The sequence below is a fragment of the Typopeltis vanoorti genome, chromosome 14 (genome assembly GCF_054136105.1).
Source record: "Typopeltis vanoorti isolate ZY-2024b chromosome 14, IOZ_Tvanoo_1.0, whole genome shotgun sequence".
In the NCBI taxonomy this organism is placed as follows: domain Eukaryota; kingdom Metazoa; phylum Arthropoda; class Arachnida; order Uropygi; family Thelyphonidae; genus Typopeltis; species Typopeltis vanoorti.
In genome coordinates, this window is record NC_143562.1 from 69907582 (window position 1) to 69930029 (window position 22448).

At 32.8% G+C, this 22448-nt stretch overlaps 1 protein-coding gene across 1 annotated transcript in view; it reads right to left on the reverse strand.

Annotated features, from left to right (window-relative positions):
- The window catches only part of LOC150099581 (uncharacterized), a 60489-nt gene that overhangs the window by 6780 nt on the left and 31261 nt on the right, over positions 1-22448 (reverse strand). The window contains exons 2-4 of the mRNA XM_090404455.1: positions 5730-5782; positions 4013-4117; positions 977-1009 (exon numbers count right to left, since the gene is read on the reverse strand). Coding sequence (XP_090260581.1) covers positions 977-1009; positions 4013-4117; positions 5730-5768 — 177 coding nt within the window. The 5' untranslated portion in view covers positions 5769-5782. The remainder of the gene's footprint in view (positions 1-976; positions 1010-4012; positions 4118-5729; positions 5783-22448) is intronic.

Genomic DNA, 22448 nt, shown 5'->3' on the forward strand with positions numbered 1-22448 from the left:
TCTTTGCAACAACGTTTTGAGTTTACCTACTACTTCACCACCCATTCTAAACTTAGTACTGTCTTATGATCTTTATTAGGATTTTTTTAAAGAGAGTATTAAAGAATAATGTGGTATAAAAATCCATAATGAATATAGTATTATAATTTATAATGAATTATGCTACTTTAGGCTAATATATAATTCACTAATTTTCATTATTTTTTAATGAATAATGAATTCAAAATTAAGTATTTAGATGAAACACACACACTCACACACAGTGGACACTAAAATGATCAAATCTGAAATATGAACTTATGAAACAGCAGAATTGTTCACGAGCAACACCGACAGCGAGGATACGTGCTACGGATACTCATGTCGATTATCTTAGAACCCAGTTAACAATTTTTATTGCAAATTAACTCCGATTAAACTAAAATTTTCTACTTGAATTTTATTTACAGTTATTTTGTCTAAAATACTGGTTTTCACTATTTTTGGTCAAAACGATTTCGTATAAATTAAATCGGTTTTCCATTGAGTTAAATTTTTTTCTTCAATTTTTTTATTTTTTATTTTACGTGACCAGCGGCCAAGTAACCCGAAATCAAAAAGCAATACTTGCACCGAAGTATTATCTCTTTTCATTAATTTCATAACCAGACGTAAGGTCTATCGTGTTTTCTCTTTGTTTATAGTTTAATATATTAATCGTTTGGTTTACGTAGTCCAATTAGATCTATTCATTTTTTTCTTCTGTTGGTTTCATTTTTCTCTTTCAACTTGCCTAATTTTGTTTATGTTAAATACTAATAGGTAAAGGAAAGTGCTAAAGCATTCTTTCATTCTATTATATGCCACGTACAGTTCAACGAATAAGAAGTAAGAGTTTGAGAAGGTGTGCGGCAAAGAAAGAGAATCTTACAAAGTTTGTTTCAATAATAGTTGCATTTTCTCTATTTATGATAAGAATGTATAAAATTATACTCACCCATACTTCATGATCCTTCAAGCAGTTCAACAGCTGAAATGAAAATAAAATATCACTTTAAATGGAGAAGATTATATAGATTCTTTATTCAGTAGAAGACTATCTCTCATAACTGCTTTGGCAGGTAATTATGGCAAATATGAAGACATGAAATCATTACGCCAAAGAATATCTAAGAGACACAAAAACATGTTATTATACGAGCAGCAAAGCATTTCTCCTATTTGCTATAGTTAAAAAATACAAAAGAAAAAATACGAAAAAAACATTACAATTCAGACTTTTTGAAGTAAGATTGTTTATGTTGCAGTGTCCACAAGTAGCCACTCAATGGAAATCTTATTCTCTCTCTCTATGTTCTCTTCTCCTTATGACATCCAGTCCCAGCCGATGCTGAAAAGATTATAGTCATAATGCACGTGCTTCATATACGTTTCCGTCCTTATAACCAAATTAATTTATCCCTGTTTAATTTCAACTTTTGTCGCTTAAAGAGTATGTATAGTTGTATTGTGTTGAGCAGAAATTCCTGGAAAGTGGAGCATTAAGAGGAAAAAGTCTAATCTGCTTAATGCCCACAATTCTTTTAATGAAATTCTATAACTTATTTTTGTAACCATCTTGAAGAAGTATGTAAAGGAAATACAAGAAGCAGAGATCACTAGTTTGGTTAATAGATGATTGACTTTCCAGTTATTGTACGATCACAACACATCGTTCGATGTACTGTCTTCGTAAACATCCAAGAGTGAACCTCTTGCACGAATTTTGCAAAATGAGGTTCATCTATTTTGTGCAAGTTTCCCTAGCTATCCCTTTTCTAATCTCCATATTCGGATCACTATTTCTGGAATTCTACTTCGTCTTTTCAAAATGAATTATTTATTTCTACGTGATAAGAAACTCACTACATAATTAGAGTAATGTTGAACCTCAACGTGTATAGCTCTTACTTTATGGAGATATATCTTTCTATGAAACGAACTAACATACTCCACAATAATTATTTTTGTTTCAGTTTTGATTTAAGCACTCTCAGTTTTCTTAAAAATATATATTTCCCATTGGCCTTTGCAGCGATTTATTCAGTTTTTCAGATAACCATTTTCCTTAAAGAACAAGGTAGGGAAAACCATATAACTCAACTAAAACGAAAATTGCAGGTGTGCATTGTTAATTATTCCGTGGCATTTTTTTGTATTTCATACGGATTTTTCATAATGTGACACCATAGGTAATTTTTTTCTAATCTAAACAGTCGATTTTAGTCTTTGTAGGAGATCACTAACTGAACAATAATGGAGAGGGCCGCGCAATATAGAGCCCTTTATCTCAAGTCAAAACAACCTTGAGGCCTATATACAAGAGATGGTATCTGAGAAAACCAAGGAGGATTACGTTACAAAGGGATACCTTTCTATATGTAAGGAATACCATCTAGACGCTAAGTAGCAGATGTTTTTCCTCGTCCACTGAAATACCGTCAGCAGGCTTATTTGAGGACCGAATTGTTACACATCGTGCCTTCCTAACAGGGGTTTCGATTTCTGTTTCTCCCTTACCCTTCTACTTTTAGTGTGAGTTATTCTCTTCAAGGCCATATCAAACATATGTATAGAGCCATATCCTCCTCCATTTCGAGGATACAGCTGTTTAAAAGGAGGAGTCATAGTCCAGCCACCAGTTAGTACAGTGGCTCAAGCCTATCAGTGATGAATCCGGAGATTTCCTGGTAAACTGGAACCTAATCTTGCTGCCACATACTATGCGAAGTAATGAGTGGAGAGTGAGCTCGATTCGTGGTTCGTGAGGTCAGTGCGCTGTTGATGCCATGTTAGGACATCCATGTCATTATTCAGCCAAAGGTGGTATATTCTGCTAATATTCTCTTCCATATGCAAATATAAGAAAATATTAGCAGAGTAATTCTGCTAATATTCTCATTTCTTTACATATAAGGTATTAAATTTAACAACTCTCTGTAAACGTGTGCATCAGTTTATGCTAAGAGAAGAAAGATCGGTACAGCATTAGAAATCAAAACAACCATAGAGATGTAGGGGAATAAGCGATAAATATAAAAAAGTATTCTTACACTGAAAGGAATAGAAATCCCGCTTTGCTAGGTGACAGAGAATCATGAAGCAGTAGAAAGAGGCAGGATAGAGCAAACGAAGTTTCATTGAACGAACAGATTTGAACATGCGGAATGTTTTTCAACTTTTTTCAAACGGAACAAGAAACTACTTTTAATTCACAGAATAGGAGAGGTAGCAATATTTTCTTTTAAAGACTGTGAAAAGCAGATTCTAACGATAGGAGCTACCTACTGTCCCTTGAACACCAAACTTATCACAACCAGAAGCTAGTGGTGAATAGAAAAACAAGGCGATATTAAATATCATTCAATATTTTTAAACTTTTATAATACGCCTACTTTTCGCTTGATGTTAAATACGTACAAATGCAATGCAATTAGTATTCAATACATTCCAGCGGAAAATATAAAACAATAAAAATATAAACATAAAGACTAAATTAATACATGCAATCTGAGTATTATATTTAATGAAGAATCTTAACAAAATCTTTGTTCCTTCCTAATAGGATTATTCTTTACAGAACGAATCACCCCCACACATACACAGACAAACACAAAGAGAGAGATTTATGATTTCTTCTCGATGGAAAATACGCGTTGGCATGACAAAAAGAAAATTTCGAAATCTGTAACAGTATGATACTTTGGTCGATGAGCACATGAGGTAGCTTATAGCGTGGCCTGCCGAAGCTGAATAAACACACTTTATGAAAGTTTGTCACAGATAATGTGTCAACTTGACAGCATTACCACTGAATTTAACTTCGAAACTTATAGTCGATATCCATTGCAGTGAAGGAAACCTACTATTGAAGATTGAATTTTAATGGCCAACATTGTTTCCAGCTTAAACTATTTTTCTAGAAATATAGGGATCTCAAATTTCTCAACAATATATGAGGAAAAAATATATTTATTGATTTCTTAACTTATACCTTGTCACTGTCTTCTTTGTTTCTGCATAATTTTCCTATTACAGTTAGAGGTTCGCAGTTATCAGTACAAATTGTCTTGGCGCAATGCAATGCAGCAGGATATGCCTAAATAGGAAAATAATATAAAGGTATAATAAATAACACAATATAAAGAATAAGTTATAGGAAATTTCATACTAAATTCATTTCAGAAATGCACGCAATTCAGTTAATAAAAATCTATTCAATTCTAATGAATAGACTGAAGGTAAATCATAAATATCTACAGTTTTATCATTAAACACAATTCCATTTGAGATCATAAATCCAAAATCAAATTTGCTTCGATCAAATCAGAGCCAAGTTATGTGGAATGGTTTTGCGAAATTCTGTGATGAGATATCAGAGAAACGAGGTTTAGATGACGGAGGCTTACATCAATAATACTAAATTCAATTATTTGCATTCAGATGTTCGTTAGAATTATTATAACAAAATATTTGAGATGTTGCAAAATATTTGATTTACGTATAGTATAAATAAATGGCTAATCAATAATGTGTAATTATCAATTTGCACTGAATTATTACTTGCTTCCTGAAAGGAAAATAATGCAAAATATAAAAAAAGAAAGGATACGAAGAAATACCAGTAACTTGCATAAATAATGAATAACAAAACTTCTCTAAGGATTCTCGAATTTTGCGAAGGATACTTAATAATAATAGGAAATTCAAATATGCTACTGTAAATTCGTTTCGCAGGAGGATGACGATGGTGATTTTATTTGAAAATAATCCGAATACATACTTTTAGAAAAAAAATTGACCAGTGAAAAACAACCCTTCATAAGGAAAAATAGTCAAAACAAATCTTATCATTTCACATTTTGTGAAATATTCTTAATAACAATAGGATTTGCAAACTAATGTAAATTTATCACTGAGAACCAACAATGATGATGAGGAGGAGGAGGATGGTATAATAAAATGAATAAAACCTTAAAAATAATATAAAACGAATAAAATGAAAGAAAGCGGATTGTTCTAAAATTCTCCAATTGCTAAAGAGACATTTATTAAAATACTTCTGCTTTTCCTCGGTGATACGAATATAATACCACACTTATTTTGTTTTCAATAATGCTGCTACTGCATCGCAATGCTGAATGGACACATTCTGCATCACAGCACTCAAGGGAAGGCAGTTGCTTCCATTTCCACACGCCTCAGAATATAGTATTTCTTTTAATACAAACATGTTAAAAAATCGAAACAAAAAAGGTCTATTTCCTCTTATTCTTAATAAATATTTACATTCTGCTGAAACTTTAGTTAATATCTAGCCGTTTTGTTTACATTCAGAATTAAAAATATCTTTCCAGCATACCGAACAGAATAATGGGCTGCCGATATCGCATTATAGCGATTTAAAATACTAACCAATGAATTTTCATTTCAGTAAATAAAGTTTAATAATGAATGGACAATAAAAGCAACGCGACATAATATTTATGTGCATGCGAAATATTCTGCGAAAGGAGAACTTTATTCCATAGTTGTCTGTCGATTGACTCCTGGGAAAAATTCAGCAAATAATAATAGTAAATTATTCAGAACGCTCTACTGCGAAGGAATGAATGCTATAAATATATCTAATTGTAAAAATATATCAAATATAACCTTTCATAAAACAAAACGAAACAGTAAATAAAAAATAAATAAAATAAAATACTTACGTCTGTAGGTACACAGCGAATGCAGTCAGTAAATGTCATGACGTTACTGTTATCTGGAGAAAGATAAATAACGTCGTGTTGTAAAATATTAATTATAGCAATATCAGAACGTAGAGTACAGGACATAAAACAAAATCTCATTTATAGGAGAATGAGCATCAAGTTTGAAGGAAGCAGAAGCGTTTACATGCAGTTAAGAAACGACTATTTCAATGCGATTATTTTTTAACTGCTTGTCTTGCTCTAGTTTTAGAGAGCCGTTTACATTCGTAATAACAATTAAAACATTAACGTCAGTCAAGTAACATTATCTGAAATGCAACGAACTTTCAACTTCCTATGTGACTCTTTAATTACTTGTGAGATTCTTTTAAATGAAATATCGCCTACTATTCGATGAATACAGGACACAGTCGACGAATAAAATGCGTAAATCACCTACAATTGAGAAACGTAGTGAAAATTTTCAGAAGACATCACCAATATCGAATATAGCCAAATTCCAAATGTAGTCTAAATCAGTTAAGGAATATGCAGCCTGCAGGCCGTATAATTCAGATATTCACTGCAGATAATTCAGGTGCAGCAGATCATTTCTACAGTGAAATATCCTAAGGTAAGCCTTTATAAACCGATGCTCATTTCCCAATATACTTTCAAGATATTTAAGCCTATTTTAAATATTTTTTCTTTTCGAACCACTTTCTTACAAATTCTAGTTTCCGGTAGAAAAATACCGATTAATTCATGTTTAAACCACTTCTTAAGGTTCTTCGATCTTAGGTAAGATTCAAAGCAGTATCCGTAACCTTTTAGGCATCGAGTTCCAATTATTGTGAGAATATCGATACAATTCTTGAACAGCTTGCATATACGAAAGTATATGATAACATCACATACTACATTTTGTCTTCTTATTCCTAAATAGTATATTTTTATGAAATCGACTTTCAGGATCGATTTCTCACTGTTCCAGTATTAATAATCACTTCTCGAAAAATATAATAATAAACTTCTTACATCGTTATCATGAATCGAAATTTAAGCTTTATTTTTCAGCCGAACTACCAAGGATATCGTGATCTGGAATTGAACTAAAAGGTTATTTCTCTGCCGCACTAGTAAAATGAATTACTTTATGTCTCTGATAGATCTATGTTGAAACAATGATGACCGGGAAATCTCGCTAAGGATTAAGAATCATCTATCTTAGATCAGAAGAGAGTACCTCTAATTAATATAATGTTGTGCCTCTGTTAGGAAATATTTCACTTTTAATGGCCTGCTGGTGAGTCATGGACGTTACGGTTATAATGGAAAGAACAAGATGGAATTTATCCTGTACAATTTGATAGATATTTTGAGAAATTGTAAAAGAGATTTAATGGGTTCATTATAAATGAACTGCTGCATCAAAGAAATCCATAACGACATTTAATGAAAGAAAAAAGTATTTTTGCAGTTTATTTTACAAATAACTACAGATTTTGATTTTGATATCCACGCTTTCTTTAAAATACACATCAGCAAGCAAAATAAATAAGTAGAATAAACCAAAAATAAAAATAAAACTTTAGTTTAAAATATTTTCACTTTTAGTCCCATTAACTGAGTGGTATTTAATTCGGAAGTTTTTCTTATGATTTATGTTTTTCAAACATAACTGCTATTAAAATAGAAAAACAAAGATTAGAAAAAGAGAAGAAAGAGACATTTGCCTAATAAGGTATCTTCAGTATATATTAGATATATTGCATACTAAGATACTTACTACAAAAACCCGTCCTTAATCTCTTTAATATTTCATATATGTAGGCCTTTTCAAATACACTTTCTGCTATATAAGCAGAAATCCAAAGGAAGCAGAATGTCGGCAGTTTCATCTTGATCGAGAATGCCAATGAAAGATTACTCTGTAAATGGCAGCTCTATAAACACAAATTATTATTTGCCCAGCCTATACTTTTTAGCATGAGAGACTCTGGATTTACAGGTGTGTTAATAAAAGTTCATTATTTTCCAGTAGATATCAAATGCAAAAATCAGTTTAATGAGATGCACACAATGTTTTTGATGAAAAAAAAAAGCGATACATCTATTGTATGAACCATCTAAAAACCTCTAAGCACGAAATATTATTGAAGTTTGGTTGACATGCGCATATTTCAATACAATGAATGAAAAAGAGATACCTTGCATAGCATTATAAAACAACTTCGTTACTGATTTCTTGGGTGAAAAAAGATTTAAGTATTATAACGTGATATAACAAAAACGAACAATGATATATACTCTTGCATTGTTCGTTTTTATTTTTTTCACGTAAGTAAAAATCAGGTGCACGGTTTTCTTAACATCATCATAAATACTGCGATCACAGCAACCACTGCTGTTCCTAAGTTTCTATTGATATCTGAAATATTTATTATTTCCAATAATCTGAAAATCATTCCAAAGTGTTTCTTTACAAAGTTCGGCACTGAAATCCTGAACATGAGACCCACTACTTTTAATTATTAGATGAAAAAAAGTGCACAGTTCTTAATATATTCTAGATACATTTAATTTAATTTGATCGATAATTAAATTAGTTATTAAAATATATCTCAGGACAAAGCAGTCAATGGCAGTTTAAGCATGCACAGTTAAAGCAGTTACAACTAGTAAAGGTTTTTTCTTAGATTATTTAAATTTATTCCTATTAATATTTTATTAACTGAGACAAGTGACATAATTAGAGTATTAACCACCGTGAAATATTACAACATACTCTTAAAAGGGGGGGGTCATAGAATTGTTAACTACAAAGTATTATTTGAAAGTAAGAATTAACATACATCATGTGTAGTGATTTTTTAAATGTTAATGAGTGTATGTGTGTGTGTGTGTGTGTGTGTGTGCGTGCGTGCGCGTGCGTGCAAATTATGGCATAGTTAATGTAAAAGAAGGGAAATGATGACTTCGACTTCGAAGTCAGAGTTTCTGTTTTTGAAGATGTGAGATTAGCGTGTGTTCCTTTTTTTTATGTTAGCATTTGTTATTGCAGTTTCTGTGTTAGTTATGATACGGATTTCATCTTTTACTGCGCTAAGCGTATTAAGTGTGTTGATATAATTTCCACAGTGCAAGAGTTATTAACATTCTGTAATTATTTAAATATTCTAGATTGTGTGAAAGGATGTTTAGTAGGGTAGGTAGACGAGATGTTTTCTCACAACTATGTGCTCTTAACTGTGTAGAGGATTGTTGTTGGTCGTTCTATGCGATACGTAGCTTAGTGTTTCAGAGTCACTAATTTATATTTTTTTATCATAATATCTAAGATGTTTCATCTTATATTTTTATGTTCCCGAATATGCGATTAAACCTGTAACTGATTGGTGTGTGTATGTTTGGGGGGGTGTATTTTTTGCGCCTCTAAACTACCACTGAAACAGTTCGGTGGATGTTGTTGAAAGTTTTATTATTATTATTATTATTATTATTATTATTATTATTATTATTATTATTATTATTATTATTAAGGGCTCTTTAGCAGCAAGCGGTCGCAAGCACGCTGTTTCGATGCTCCAATAATTTAAGTTGCAAAGTAGATCTTTTCTTGTGAATTAATATGTAAAGTACATCAGTGAATTCCGTTCTTCAAGACGAACATGCTGATGTAAAAACTGTAACTATCTGTTAAGTAATAAGTAAAATATAAGTATTCACATTTCGAAGTATACTTTGGTCAACTACGCGAGAAGAGAACAAAGGAAGTCGCCATATTAGAAATTACAGCAAGATCACCAAACAAGAAATATTTAGCGCTACAAATGTTAAGAAGACTTAACGGGGGAAGAAAACCACGTAAAATGTTGGAACCGCCAGAGAAACGTGCATTTTCTATTTTCAGGATTGTCTGAGGCTACTTGGCAGCGAAAATCAAACAAGAATCGTGACGAGTGGAAGTGTCCCCATTGCAGAGACAACAAAGGAATGTCGCCTTCGACCGCAGGCGGAAAACAGCCAATGCAGAAAACAACCGCAGGCAGTAAACAGCTATCAATAACAGAGCCAATTAAAAACAAAGAAAACAACAACGAAGACCCAGGTGAGCCAACTTTAAATGCATTACTTGAAAATAGATCACAAAACCTAAAAGACTGTTTAATGGATTTTGTTGGAGAACAATTTCAAAAACATACCGCACAAATTACAGAAAAATAAAAATTCAACCAATATGAGGAATTTATTAAATTTAATAATAACTTGGTAGAAGGTATGTTACAGACCGTTAGAGAAATTAAAAACTGCGTCAAAGAGCTAACTGAAAGACAGCTAATTTAACTAAAGAGACAACGGACCTACGGCAAGAACTAAACTCTTTAGAGCAACAGTACGAGCTCTCAAACCAACAGCAGCACAAAAATGACCTCCTCATAAATGGTCTACCAGAAATAGCTACGGAACATCTAAGAGACACCATAATACAACTAAGCAAAAAATTAGCTCTCCCATTGAATCAAGAGACATCCAGTCAGTGCATCGGTTACCACAAAAAAGGAAAAGAGAAAATAATACCCGTCCTGCTCCGTCGTAGTGCGACTCACCAATAGGCCAACTAAAACTACACTAATAAAAGCTAGCAGGATTAAAAAACCACTAGTCTAGGATCTGAAAGGAGACCACGAGAATACCCCAATATGCTTGTCCGAATGCCTAACGCCATATTATCAGAAAATACTCTACCAAGCAAGGAAAGTAAAAACAGAAAACAATTAGCAGTTTATATGGATAAGAGACAGCAAAATATTCCTTAGAAAGACAAAATACGCAAATCCAATTGAAATAAAATCCGTAGACGACCTCAACAGGCTGTCACATTGACAACACACCAACTAACATGAATGCAGACCATCAAGCAAACGTAATCACCACGGAACATGATAATGGCCACATTCTGAAATCAATAACAGAATGGAAACAAGGGACAATCCCCAAAAAATGACTATCTATTCTCCACATCAACATCAGAAGCATTCAAAAATACTGGCTGACCCTGCAAGCTTATCTGAAGGAAGATATAGACGAAATAGACATTTTAATACTGACTGAAATATCTACGACAAACGAAGAGCCGTCCACCTAATAAATGCCACACTTCCAACAACTCAAACACTGCAGACAAACAAAACGAGGTGGTTGTAGAATAATATTTACCAAACATAAACTAGAAGTAACAGAAATAAACTATAAATTAGAATACGCAGAAAACATATGCATAGAAATTAAAAACATCAAACAAGAAAACTCCCTGATATTAAATGCAATATACAGACCACCCAAATTAAGCACCACAAAATTCCTAGAAGAACTAAACAGATGGCTTTCAACCACCGACGTAGGCACCTCAGAATACTTGATAATAATAGGAGACATTAATATAAACATTAGGAACATAAATAACAACACAGAACAATACCTAAGCCAATTATCGGCATATAACATAACCCCATCCATACTATACACGAGAAGAGATAGTCGGAAACGCAACAACCTCATCCTGCATTGATCATATAAATATAAGGGCCCACTCCAAACAGCCAGACAGCAGCCGTCTTAACATGCAAACTGGCAGACCATTATTGCACAGCATTACAGTTATACACCGAACCAGAACCCATAAAAATCACTGAGACTACAAAACAGTATTATAGCATTCTAAACGAAACAATAGTAAACGATGAAATCAGAAAAACAGTCGGGATGCAGATAGCATCTTTAGACTCTGCTGAAGCTGTATATAATAATCTTAAACTTGCGTTTAGCAAAATATATAACAAAGCATTAAGAAAAATAAAAATACGCCCCCAAACGAAAAAATATCCATGAATAGCAGACAACATACTAACAGACATACAAAGAAAAGATGCCCTATGGAAACAACTTAAGAAGTCGCCGAACAATATCTCTTTAAAAGCTGAATCCAAAAGAAAAAGGAATCTTCTAACAACACAGAGTAGAACGGCAACAGCAAAAATTAACAACAGCTCAGAATGACATGAAGGAAACCTGGCACCTGATTAATGAAATGCTGGACAATATATTCACAAAACCATTGCATCAGAAACAATAAAACACAGCTTTGCCTGCGACCACAAATCCCTCAAACAGGTGGCAAACAACTTTAATCAGCACTTCGTGAACTCTATCCAAAAGCTACAAGAAACAACCCTTCCTCACATAAACGAACATTCTATACTAGGTCTACGAGAAACCCAGTCGATGTGGTTCCCCACAGTAACAAAAGAAGCACAATCACTGGCAATTCAACAAATTAACCATAACAAAGGACAGGGGATAGACGGAATCAGACCAAAAGACATCAAGAAACACTCACCCAACCTACATCCAGTTATACGAAAACTCTTAAATAAAATCTTCGAAACGGGACACATACCTGAAACACTGAAGACTGCGCTAATCACACCCATACACAAACAGGGAAAAAGAAACATTTTAAGTAATTACAGACCCATCACCACGCTGTCTGTAATCAACCAAATCATGGAGTGCATCGTCCATAAACTCTCCACATATGTTGAAAAAGTTCAAATCATACCCAAAACACAATATGGCTTTCAAAAAAATAAAGGAACAGCAACACTCCTGGAAGATTTTACAGAATTAATAAACGCTGCATTGGATAAAAACAGAATAACATTAGTGGTGTTCATTGACCTAACAAAAGCATTTGACACACGAACACACAAAACCTTGTTAACACACAAAACCATATCGGAATTGGAGGTCGTCTACTCCAGTAGTTTAAAGCATACATGGAAGAAAAAAAAGCACACCACACGTATATGATCAGCATACAGCAAAGAGATACATGTAGCCTGTGGTATATAGAAAGGAGCTGTATACCACAGGCTACATGTATCTCTTTGCTGTATGCTGATTATGTGAAAACATTTAAGATATGCAATCACATCATACGCATTCTGCACAGACTACAGATGTAACATGTTACAATGGTTGCAAAATAAAATGGTAAAACTGATATTCTGGGAACAACCCAATCTTATGCAGGAAGCACGGACAAAACACAAAATATTTAAGGTGAAACACTTACGCCACTACACAGTCATGTTAAAATATTACTATAACCCAACATATAGAGTAACCAGAACAACATATCAAATAACAAGACCACAGTCAACAAACCACATAACATATAAGTACAACAAACACAACGGTAAAGCCACCCGAAACTTCTGTGTACCTGACATGATAAACAAACTGCTGTTCGACAACAGAAACTAGGAACATACAGAGAGATGAAACAGGCACTATATAAATATTATAATTTTTTAATATAGATATAAATAATTCTTGGAAGAATAAAAGACATTAAACTGGGATGGAAACATGTTGGTGAACTTTGACCTCTCTCTCTCTCATGAAGTAACCAGATAAAATTATATCTGGTTCCTTCATGTGTAAAGTTACAAAGGAGAAGAAGAAGATACAATCGGCTCACCTCTATCACCTAACATTCTAAAGTTTTATCTTGAAAGCAGAACGAATCTTATCTCATGACCCAAAATCAACCATTTGGGTGCTGTGTATTAATGGCGTCGTTGCACTTTGGATTCACACAGAACCAGAACATCACTCATTTCTAGAAGAAATCAACACCCTACTTCACCGTATTTAATTTACACTGAAACCAGACTCATCAGGAGGTATTTCCTTTCTAGATGTCACATCCAGCGTGAGCAAGATGGATCTATTTCCACTTCTGTCAATCGAAAATCAACTTTTACAACTTTTACTTTTACTTTATTTTGACAATATATCAACCCACCATGCATCTCAAATATATTGAATAACAAAATTGAATTGAAAACTTATTGAATCATAAAATTCCTCTTTCAATAGGTCACAATATTTATTGCGAAGAATCTCTCAAATAAGCACTGAAAAAACAGCCTTACTAATTGGCTATAATCCAAGAATAACTCAAATATTAATTGATGATTCTTCTATACAGTAACCCAGTCAAGAATAAGTAAACAGGAATCTTGTATCATATATTAAGCGCAATTCTGAATAGATGGCAAAAATTATGATAAATACAAACGTAACACTACCTAAAATCCCATGAACCAAATTCATAACATGCTACCTTCTCCAAAAGACAAATCCTCACCTCTGATGCAACCTGGCCAGACCAACACGAATCTTTAAATATACATATCGCTGAACACACAGACCACATTCAACATATCAAAACTAACAAATCTGCATGGAACATGGAATTGGAAATACTAGCCACAGGATCCAATTGGAAAACCCAGGCTGTTACAGAAACCCTTACATAAATATGAACATTTATAGAAATAATTCTGCAGCCCAACTTCATCGACATAACTTGAATCGTAATGATTGTTTTACTGTCCCAAAAGTATCGGAAATTTCTATCCTCAAGTGTATTAAATAAATTTGTGATCTCTTATATTTTATTTTAAAGTAAGATATTTTAGTTTATTTGTAAATCTATAGTTTTAACCCATGAATACACTGCTGTATACTTTGGGGGATTACAATTTAACGCATATGCACATGACTCTTTCTTCCTTCAAATTCCTGAATGTTGTTCGATATTTGTAATGATAATGTCATACGATACGTAAGAAGAAATGTCTTAATAAAAATTTAGTATTTCCTGCGGTATTTGTTTGACTCTACAATAATAGGTACTTCAAGGTCTCATTATACAATAAAGTATGTAGTCTTCTTCTTATTCTGATTGAGCATAGTTTGGTAAGTATTTCAATGTCAAGTGTTTCAAAAGCTTTGGCTACGTATAGGAGCGTGAGGATAGCAAATTCGTATTGGTCACCAGTTTTATTAATTTCCTTTAATAAAATGGTTATGATTTTGCGTAGTCTTATCAAAACTACACATTTAAGAAATCACTAGTGAGCTATGTATATGGCTGAAGTTCTTAATGTCATATCTATTTTTTCCTGTTTTTAAATAGTACGTGATTATCGCAATTTTTAGTTGTTTAGGAATAGTAACGTATCGATGTTGTGTTCAAAAATTCCAGAAATACAGGATTTAGTGGTTCAAAATGCTTTAAAAAATCTGTCATCGAGATTTTTAAAATCATGTACTGGTCTTTGTGGGAACATCGTTCAGTTCCACTCTGCATATGGGTAGGATGAAAATAAATGATTTGTTGTTGAAATTGGTTTAAAAGTTTTGTGAGACTCGTTGAAATTATATATAACTATTTTTTTTTCTTTGTGTGATACTTATGAAGACCTAGTATGGGGTGATTCTGTGAGTTTCCTCTGGTTCATTTATTGAGTGAATTTGTTGGAGATAAAGAGATATTATAAGCAAGTTTTCTTTTATCAGGTTCATAGTCTAATAAGTGTCGGCCATGTTTTTCTTCTTCCTAACACTGTGTTCTGCAAACTTCGCCAGTAACAATGCAATTTTGAGTTCCGAATTTCAATAGTTAGTCTTATGTAACGTTTCTTGGTGAATATTGAATAATTTTGGAGATTTGCAGCAAATTGGAGAAGTAACATTGTTATTGTAGAGCGGAAATGTGATAACGTAGTGGTCAGTGGTTATGGCTGTGATTACTGATGAAGAGTATGTAAGGAGGAGCCCGTGTATTGATGTTATTTAAGTATGATCTGTTTAGTAAGCCAATAAATATTTTTTCTCTTGTTGGTATTTTATGGTCAGATTTATTTTCTTACTGGCTTAATATGTCAAGATATATGTTACTGGTTGAAGAGGACTGTTCAATGATATTACATTAATGTGTTTGTTAGGATGAGCTTGTCTCTTGTAAGATTTTCGATGTCACTGATCCATATCGTTAGTTCGTGAAAGAAGCTAGAGCAGTTTTATATAAGGGGTCTGTTATTGCATTTTTCATGCATTTCTGGCTATTGCTGTCTTTAATCTTAATATCCAAGAATAGAATTTCCGCATATTTAAAAGAGAATAATAATAATAATAATAATTGAGCAGATTTGGTCAAAACGTGGCACGCGAGCCGCATAGCATTCGCATCCACGCGTGAAGCCGCTCTTCACGCTCTCCCACGAAAAAAAATAAACAAAAAGAGAAGAGACGACGATAAAAAAAGAGGAAAAAAATTTAAAACAAGGTTATAAAAAATTAAAACAAGATTAGAAAATTACTCCAAGAAAGAGTTTAATTCCATACACATTAAGTGAATTGTACTTTGAAGAATTAAAATTATTTTTAAGTCGAAACACAAAAATCTTAGTTATTTATTTACTAGTTGCAGCCTTCCTTTTATCCATTTTCTTATTAAGATCCTTAAAATTAGTAGGCGGGTAATTAGTCAAAGCAGTTCTTACAAATTCGTTCAAATGTTCATCATTTAAAAAGATCTATATTTTGATTTAATAAATTTAAGAGTCGAATATTGCATTTCGCAGGAGTACGCATTCCCAGAAATGGAGATAAGTTTTCTAGCACATTGCTTAAGTGTTGGATACCGTTGGTCCGAAAATTTCCGAATTGTTCCCTAATTTTCAAGGATTCAATTTGCTTTCCTAGCTTCAGTCCTTGGTCCACTTGAAGTTCCAAAAGCTCCAGTTCTGCAGCTGCGACATCCATCACAATTGGTTTTGAAACAGAACAACCGCGCTCAACACGTTCGTGAGAAAAGGATTTTCTAAAAAAGCGAATGTTGGCTGAGTTCTCGAAGGTCGCAAAATCGATTATTGTGTTCGTCGGCAAGGTCATTTCATTTGCTAACATTGTAGATGTGTATATATTATTGTATTTTTCAATTTTACAATCGTGAATTTAATCAGCGTTACTGTGAAGAAAATCAAGAATAGTTAGGGATAGGAATTAAATTTACAGAAACACCAGATAAAAATAAATAGTTCCAAGTAGACGAAAAAACAATACGATATGGGTAATACTTCGAAAAAACGTCTAGTCCTTATATTCAGGCAACAGTGATCATGATAAGAAAGAGATAAACAGAATCTACCAATATCTTGAATAACAGGCTGCTCCACCACAATATACTCATATTAACGCGATTTAGGCAAACTGAGAGATGTGAAATTGCAGAACGGTTTTGAATGTGCCTATAATGAACGCAATGCCAGGAATGGAAAAAAGCCGGAGAATTTTTAATCGTGAGAACACAATTGATAAAATAAAAGGAAAGGTAATTCTTAATGAAATGTAGAAAACAAATCTGGGACTTATATAAATGTTTAGGGAGTAGTAGAAATACGCAGCAAATTTCAACAAAGTGAAATATAAATTCACTACTGCTCGAGAGTAATGTCTTCAGATTAGGATAGCATATATTAATATTTAGGTGCATTCGAAATAGGGAATAACCGCGATTTAGTTTTGAGATGGACAAAAGGAAGATCGCATCAAAAAGAAATGTATTCTCGAAATTTTTTTTAAAAATTCAAAAAACAGTATATCACTGTTAAGTTGAGAATAATAGAAGGTGAAGAAGTATAGAAAAGAGAAGAACATAAAAGACAGCGAAATTATTGTAGCAGTTGTAAATAAAAATCACGGAAAGAACAAGAAGGTAAACCTCATTGCAGGCTCCATTATGATATGAAGGGAAATTGTTTTCTGGCTATTAAAAAATATTAAGAAAAAAGGGAAAATCATCTCTGATTACTTTAAAGTAATCAGAGATAACAAAGTCCGTATTCGATTTGAAGAAAGATTATTTTGTTTGTTTTCCTATAGAGTATTTTATTATCATTTCAACTAGAAAAGGATATAAGTGTTTCGGATAATGAAACAACAGTTAGGATAATTATTAAATGAATATGAATCAGGATCTACTCTGGTTTTTGCCTTTTTGCGTTCAAGAAGCAAGATGACAATCTTAGATACAGCTGTGAAATTAGACTATCAAAAATAAGACTTGTACAAGGTATGATACTATTAAAGCACTTTACTAGTATGATACTAAAACGTTTACTAGTTGTAACTGATTTAACTGTGAATGTTTTAACTCTCATTGACTGCTTTGCCCTGAGATATATTTGAATAACTAATTTAATTATCGATTAAATTAAATTCAATGTATCTAGAATATATTAAAAACTGTGTAATTTTTTCAAATAATAAGTAACGAATGCGGGCCTCATGTTCAGCATTTCAGTGCTGAACTTTATAAAGAAACACTTTGGAATGATTTTCAGATTATTGGAAATAATAAATATTTCAGAGATCAATAAAAACTGAGGAACAGCAGTAGTGATTGAGGTAGTAGTATTTGTAATGACGTTAGAAATCAATGCACCTGATTTTTACTTACCGTGAAAAAAAATAAAAACGAACAATGCAATAGTATATATCATTGTTCGTTTTTGTTATATCACGTAAGCGTATATTATAATACTTAAATCTTTTTTTTTCCAAGAAATCAGAGGTTGTTTTATAATGCAACGCAAGGTGTCTCTTTTTCATTCATTATACTGAAATATGCGCATGTCAACCGAACGTCAATAATATTTCGTGCTTAGAAGTTTTTAGATGGTTCTGTTTCATACAATAGATGTGTCATTTTTTTTTTTCATCAAAAATATTGCGTGCATCTCATTTAACTGATTTTTGCATTCGATATCTACTGGAAAATAATGAACTTTTATTAACACACCTGTAAGTAGAATTTCAGAATCTCTCATACTGAGAAGTATAGGCTGGGCAAATAATAATTTGTATATATACAACTGCCATTTTCAGAGAAATCTTTCATTGCATTCTCAATCACGATGGACCGCTGACATTCTGCATCCTTTTGATTTCTGCTTATGTAGATGAAAGTGTATTTGAAAAGGCCTACATATATGATATATTAGATAGATTAAGGTCGGTTTTATGCATTAAGTATCTTAGGTTAATATATACTGAAGATATCTTAATAGGCAAATCTTAAGAAAAAACATCCGAATTAAATACCAGCCGCTTAGTGGGACTAAAAGTGAAACTATTTTAAACTAAAGTTTTACTTTTATTTTTGATTTATTCTACTTATTTCTTTTGCTTGCTGTTGCGTATTTTAAAGAAAGCGTGGATATCAAAAACAAAATCTGTAGTTATTTGTAAAATAAACTGCAAAATACTTTTTTTTTTCATTAATAGCCGTTATGGATTTGTTTGGTGCAGCAGTTCATTTATAATAAACCCATTAAATCTCTTTAAAGATTTCTCAAACTTTCAACCACATTGTACACAATATATTCCATCTTGTTGTTCATATTATAACCGTAACGTCCATGACTTTTCAGCAGGCCAGAAAAAGTGAAATAATTTGTTGAATACTAATTGCATTGCATTTGTACGTATTTAACATCAAGCGAAAAGTAGGCATATTATAAAATTTTAAAAATATTGAATGAAATTTAATATCGCCTTGTTTTTCTATCCACCACTAGCCTCTGGTTGTGATAATAAGTTTGCTGTTCAAGGGAGAGTAGGTAGTTCCTGTCATTAGAATCTGCGTTACAGAGTCTTTAAAAGAAAATATTGCTACCTTTCCTATTCTGTGAATTAAACGTAGTTCCTTGTTCCTTTTGAAAAAAGTTGAAAAACATTCCGAACGTTCAAATCTGTTCCTTCAATGAAACTTCGTTTGCTCTATCCTTCCTCTTTCTACTGTCCATGATTCGCTGTCACCTAGCAAAGCGGGATTTCTATTCTTTTCAGTGTAATAATACTTTTTATATTTATCGCTTGGTCCTCTACATCTCGCTGGTTGTTTTGATTTCTAATGGTGTACTGATATTTCTTCTCTTACCATAAAGTGATGCACACGTTTACAGAGAAATATTGAATTCTAAATACCTTGTATATAAAGATATGAGAATATTAGCAGGATTACTCTGCTAATAGTGTCTCTTTGCATGTGGAAGAGAATATTAGCAGAATACACTACCTTTGGCTGAATAATGACATCGATGTAAAAACGTGGCATCGACAGCGCACTCACCTCAGGCACCATGAATCGAGCTTCCTCCCCACTCGTTACTTCAAATAGTATGTGGCAGCGAGGTTATGTTCCAGGTTACCAGGAATTCTTTGGATTTATCACTGATAGGTTCGTGCCTGTGTACTAAGTGGTGGCCGGCCTACAACTTCTCCGTTTCAGCTGTACAACTGCTTGAAGGATCATGAAGTATGGGCGAGAAATTAATTTTATACATTCTTTAGACTATTATAAATAGAGAAAATAGAAGTATTATTGAAACAAACTTTGTAAGATTCTTTTTCTTTGCCGCACACCTCCTCAAACTCTATTTCTTATTCTTGAACTGTACGTGGCATATAATATACTGAAAGAAGATACTAAATGAATGAATGCTTTATCACTTTCTCTTACTTATTTCATGTTTAACATAAACAAAATTGGGTCAAGTTGAAAGAGATAAAAATTGAACTAACAGAAGAAAAAAATTAATAGATCTAATTGCACTACGTAAACCAAATGATTAATATATTAAACTATAAACGAAGAGAAAAATCCATAGCATTACGTCTTGTTATGAAATTAAATAATGAAAAGAGATAGTACTTGAGAGCAAATATTATTTTTTTTTATAATGGAATCGTTTGGACCAAAAGTAGTGAAAACCAGTATTTTAGACAAGCTAGCTGTAAATAAAATGCGAATAGAATGTATATATGATTAATAAAAGTAGAAAACCCTTAACCTGCCAACGCAAGCTTATATTCTAGAGTTAAGAGGGGAAACCACACCATGAGGCTTCAAATCCTGTTAGGGACCAAAATGGCTTCATGTGAGAGATGAATTTCAGAAACTTGTTCGAGATCACCACTCAGTTCATTGGAGACTTGGAACGTTCTACTTGGTTTCAAGAGAAGGATTTCGTGAATGGAATGAATGAAATAATTAAAATAAAATAAAATTTCTTAACCTACCCATGGTAATAATGTAATTATAAATTTCCAAGCATTTGTAAAGCAAAAAAATGTAAATCATATAAAAAGCTCGCTTTGTGCCAAAGTAACGAAATTTTAATAGTACACCAAACTAGTTTAATCGGAGTTAGTTTGCAATTAAAATTATTAACTGGGTTCTAAGATAATCGCCATGAGTATCCGTAGCACGTATCCTCGCTGTCGGTGTTGCTCGGGAACAATTCTGCTGTCTCATAAGTTCATCTTTCAGATTTGCTCATTTTAGTGTGCACTGTGTGTCTGTTTCGTTTAAATACTTCATTTTGAATTCATTATTCATAAAAAAATAAAAATAATGAATTATGAATTAGCGTAAAGTAACATAATTCATAATAAAGTATAATACTGTATTCATTATGAATTTTTATCCCACTTTATTCTTCAATATTCTTTTTTAAAAAAATCCTAATAAAGGTCATAAAACAATACTAAGTTTAGAATGGGTGGTCAAGTAGTAGATAAACCCGAAACGTTTCTTCAGAGATCAAGAACGGAGCTCGAATCCTTAGTGGTATTTCTCAAACCTCGCGATGAAAAGCATCAAATAATACGAAATGATGGCAATCAAGTAGCGTATGCCACAAACACATTCTGGCAAAGTGGACATTCTCTCATTTGGTTAATCTAATAATTAAACTTCCCCATCTTTTCCTAACTGGTTTGCATGTAGTCGTTTGGATTTTATGGATTTAGTTTAGCTGTGGAATTTTGAAATTGCAAGTAGTTCAATTCCTCCTCCCCATCTCTCTCTCTGTGATGATCTCCAGAGAAATATTATTGCATTTTGCGAATACTCTTTATCTTAGCAATCTATATTTTGATTCTTTCGTAGCCATCAACATTTATCTTCACATCACGGGGTAGCTAGAACCATAATATTTACCCTTAGTTAAGATGTATGATGATATGCATATAAGATGTATGAGAGGAGATGTATGATGCTATGCACTAAAGACAAAGGGCCACCATCCAGGCATGTCCTGGGTGGTGGCCCTTTGATGAAACCTGGCTCCTATGATGAGACCTCAATAAAGGCAACACCTTTATTGAGGTCTCATCATAGGAGCCAGGCTAGAAATCCCAAGATTTTAGTAATACAGAGCTTATAAGTATTTTACCAGAAAAAGGTACCATAAGGTGTTTTAATCTTTTGACAAAAACTCAATATTATTTCTGGTGATGGCCACACACTTAAAGAACTCTTTGTGGTTACTCTTGGCTCACTCATTTGTGTTTCTCATTATTCCATTTACTATGATGGATTGTAGCAATGAAAAACTAGATAAGGATCTGTGCACTGAAAACACAGAACTGACAAACGATAATCAAATACTAAAAACTCAAATGAACGAACTGAAATGGAAAGTTAATGAAATTCAACAGTGCTCCAGATTGAACAATATCGAATTATATAGTCTACCATAAGCTCAGAATAAGTGGTGAATCTACTTGGAATATAAAGGGAAGATATCTTGCATGCCGACAGAATACTCACCAGCAGAAAAACAGATATCAAGCCAGTTATTATTCAAGAAAGCAACAATATTAAAAATAAATGGATAAAGGAGACAAGAATACTAAAGTTTACAGCTCAACAGCCCATCTACATAAATGGACACTTGACCAAACTCAGTAAGCAACTCCTTTATGAAGTAAAATAAAAGAGAGCAAGCGGTGGAATCAGATATGTATGGG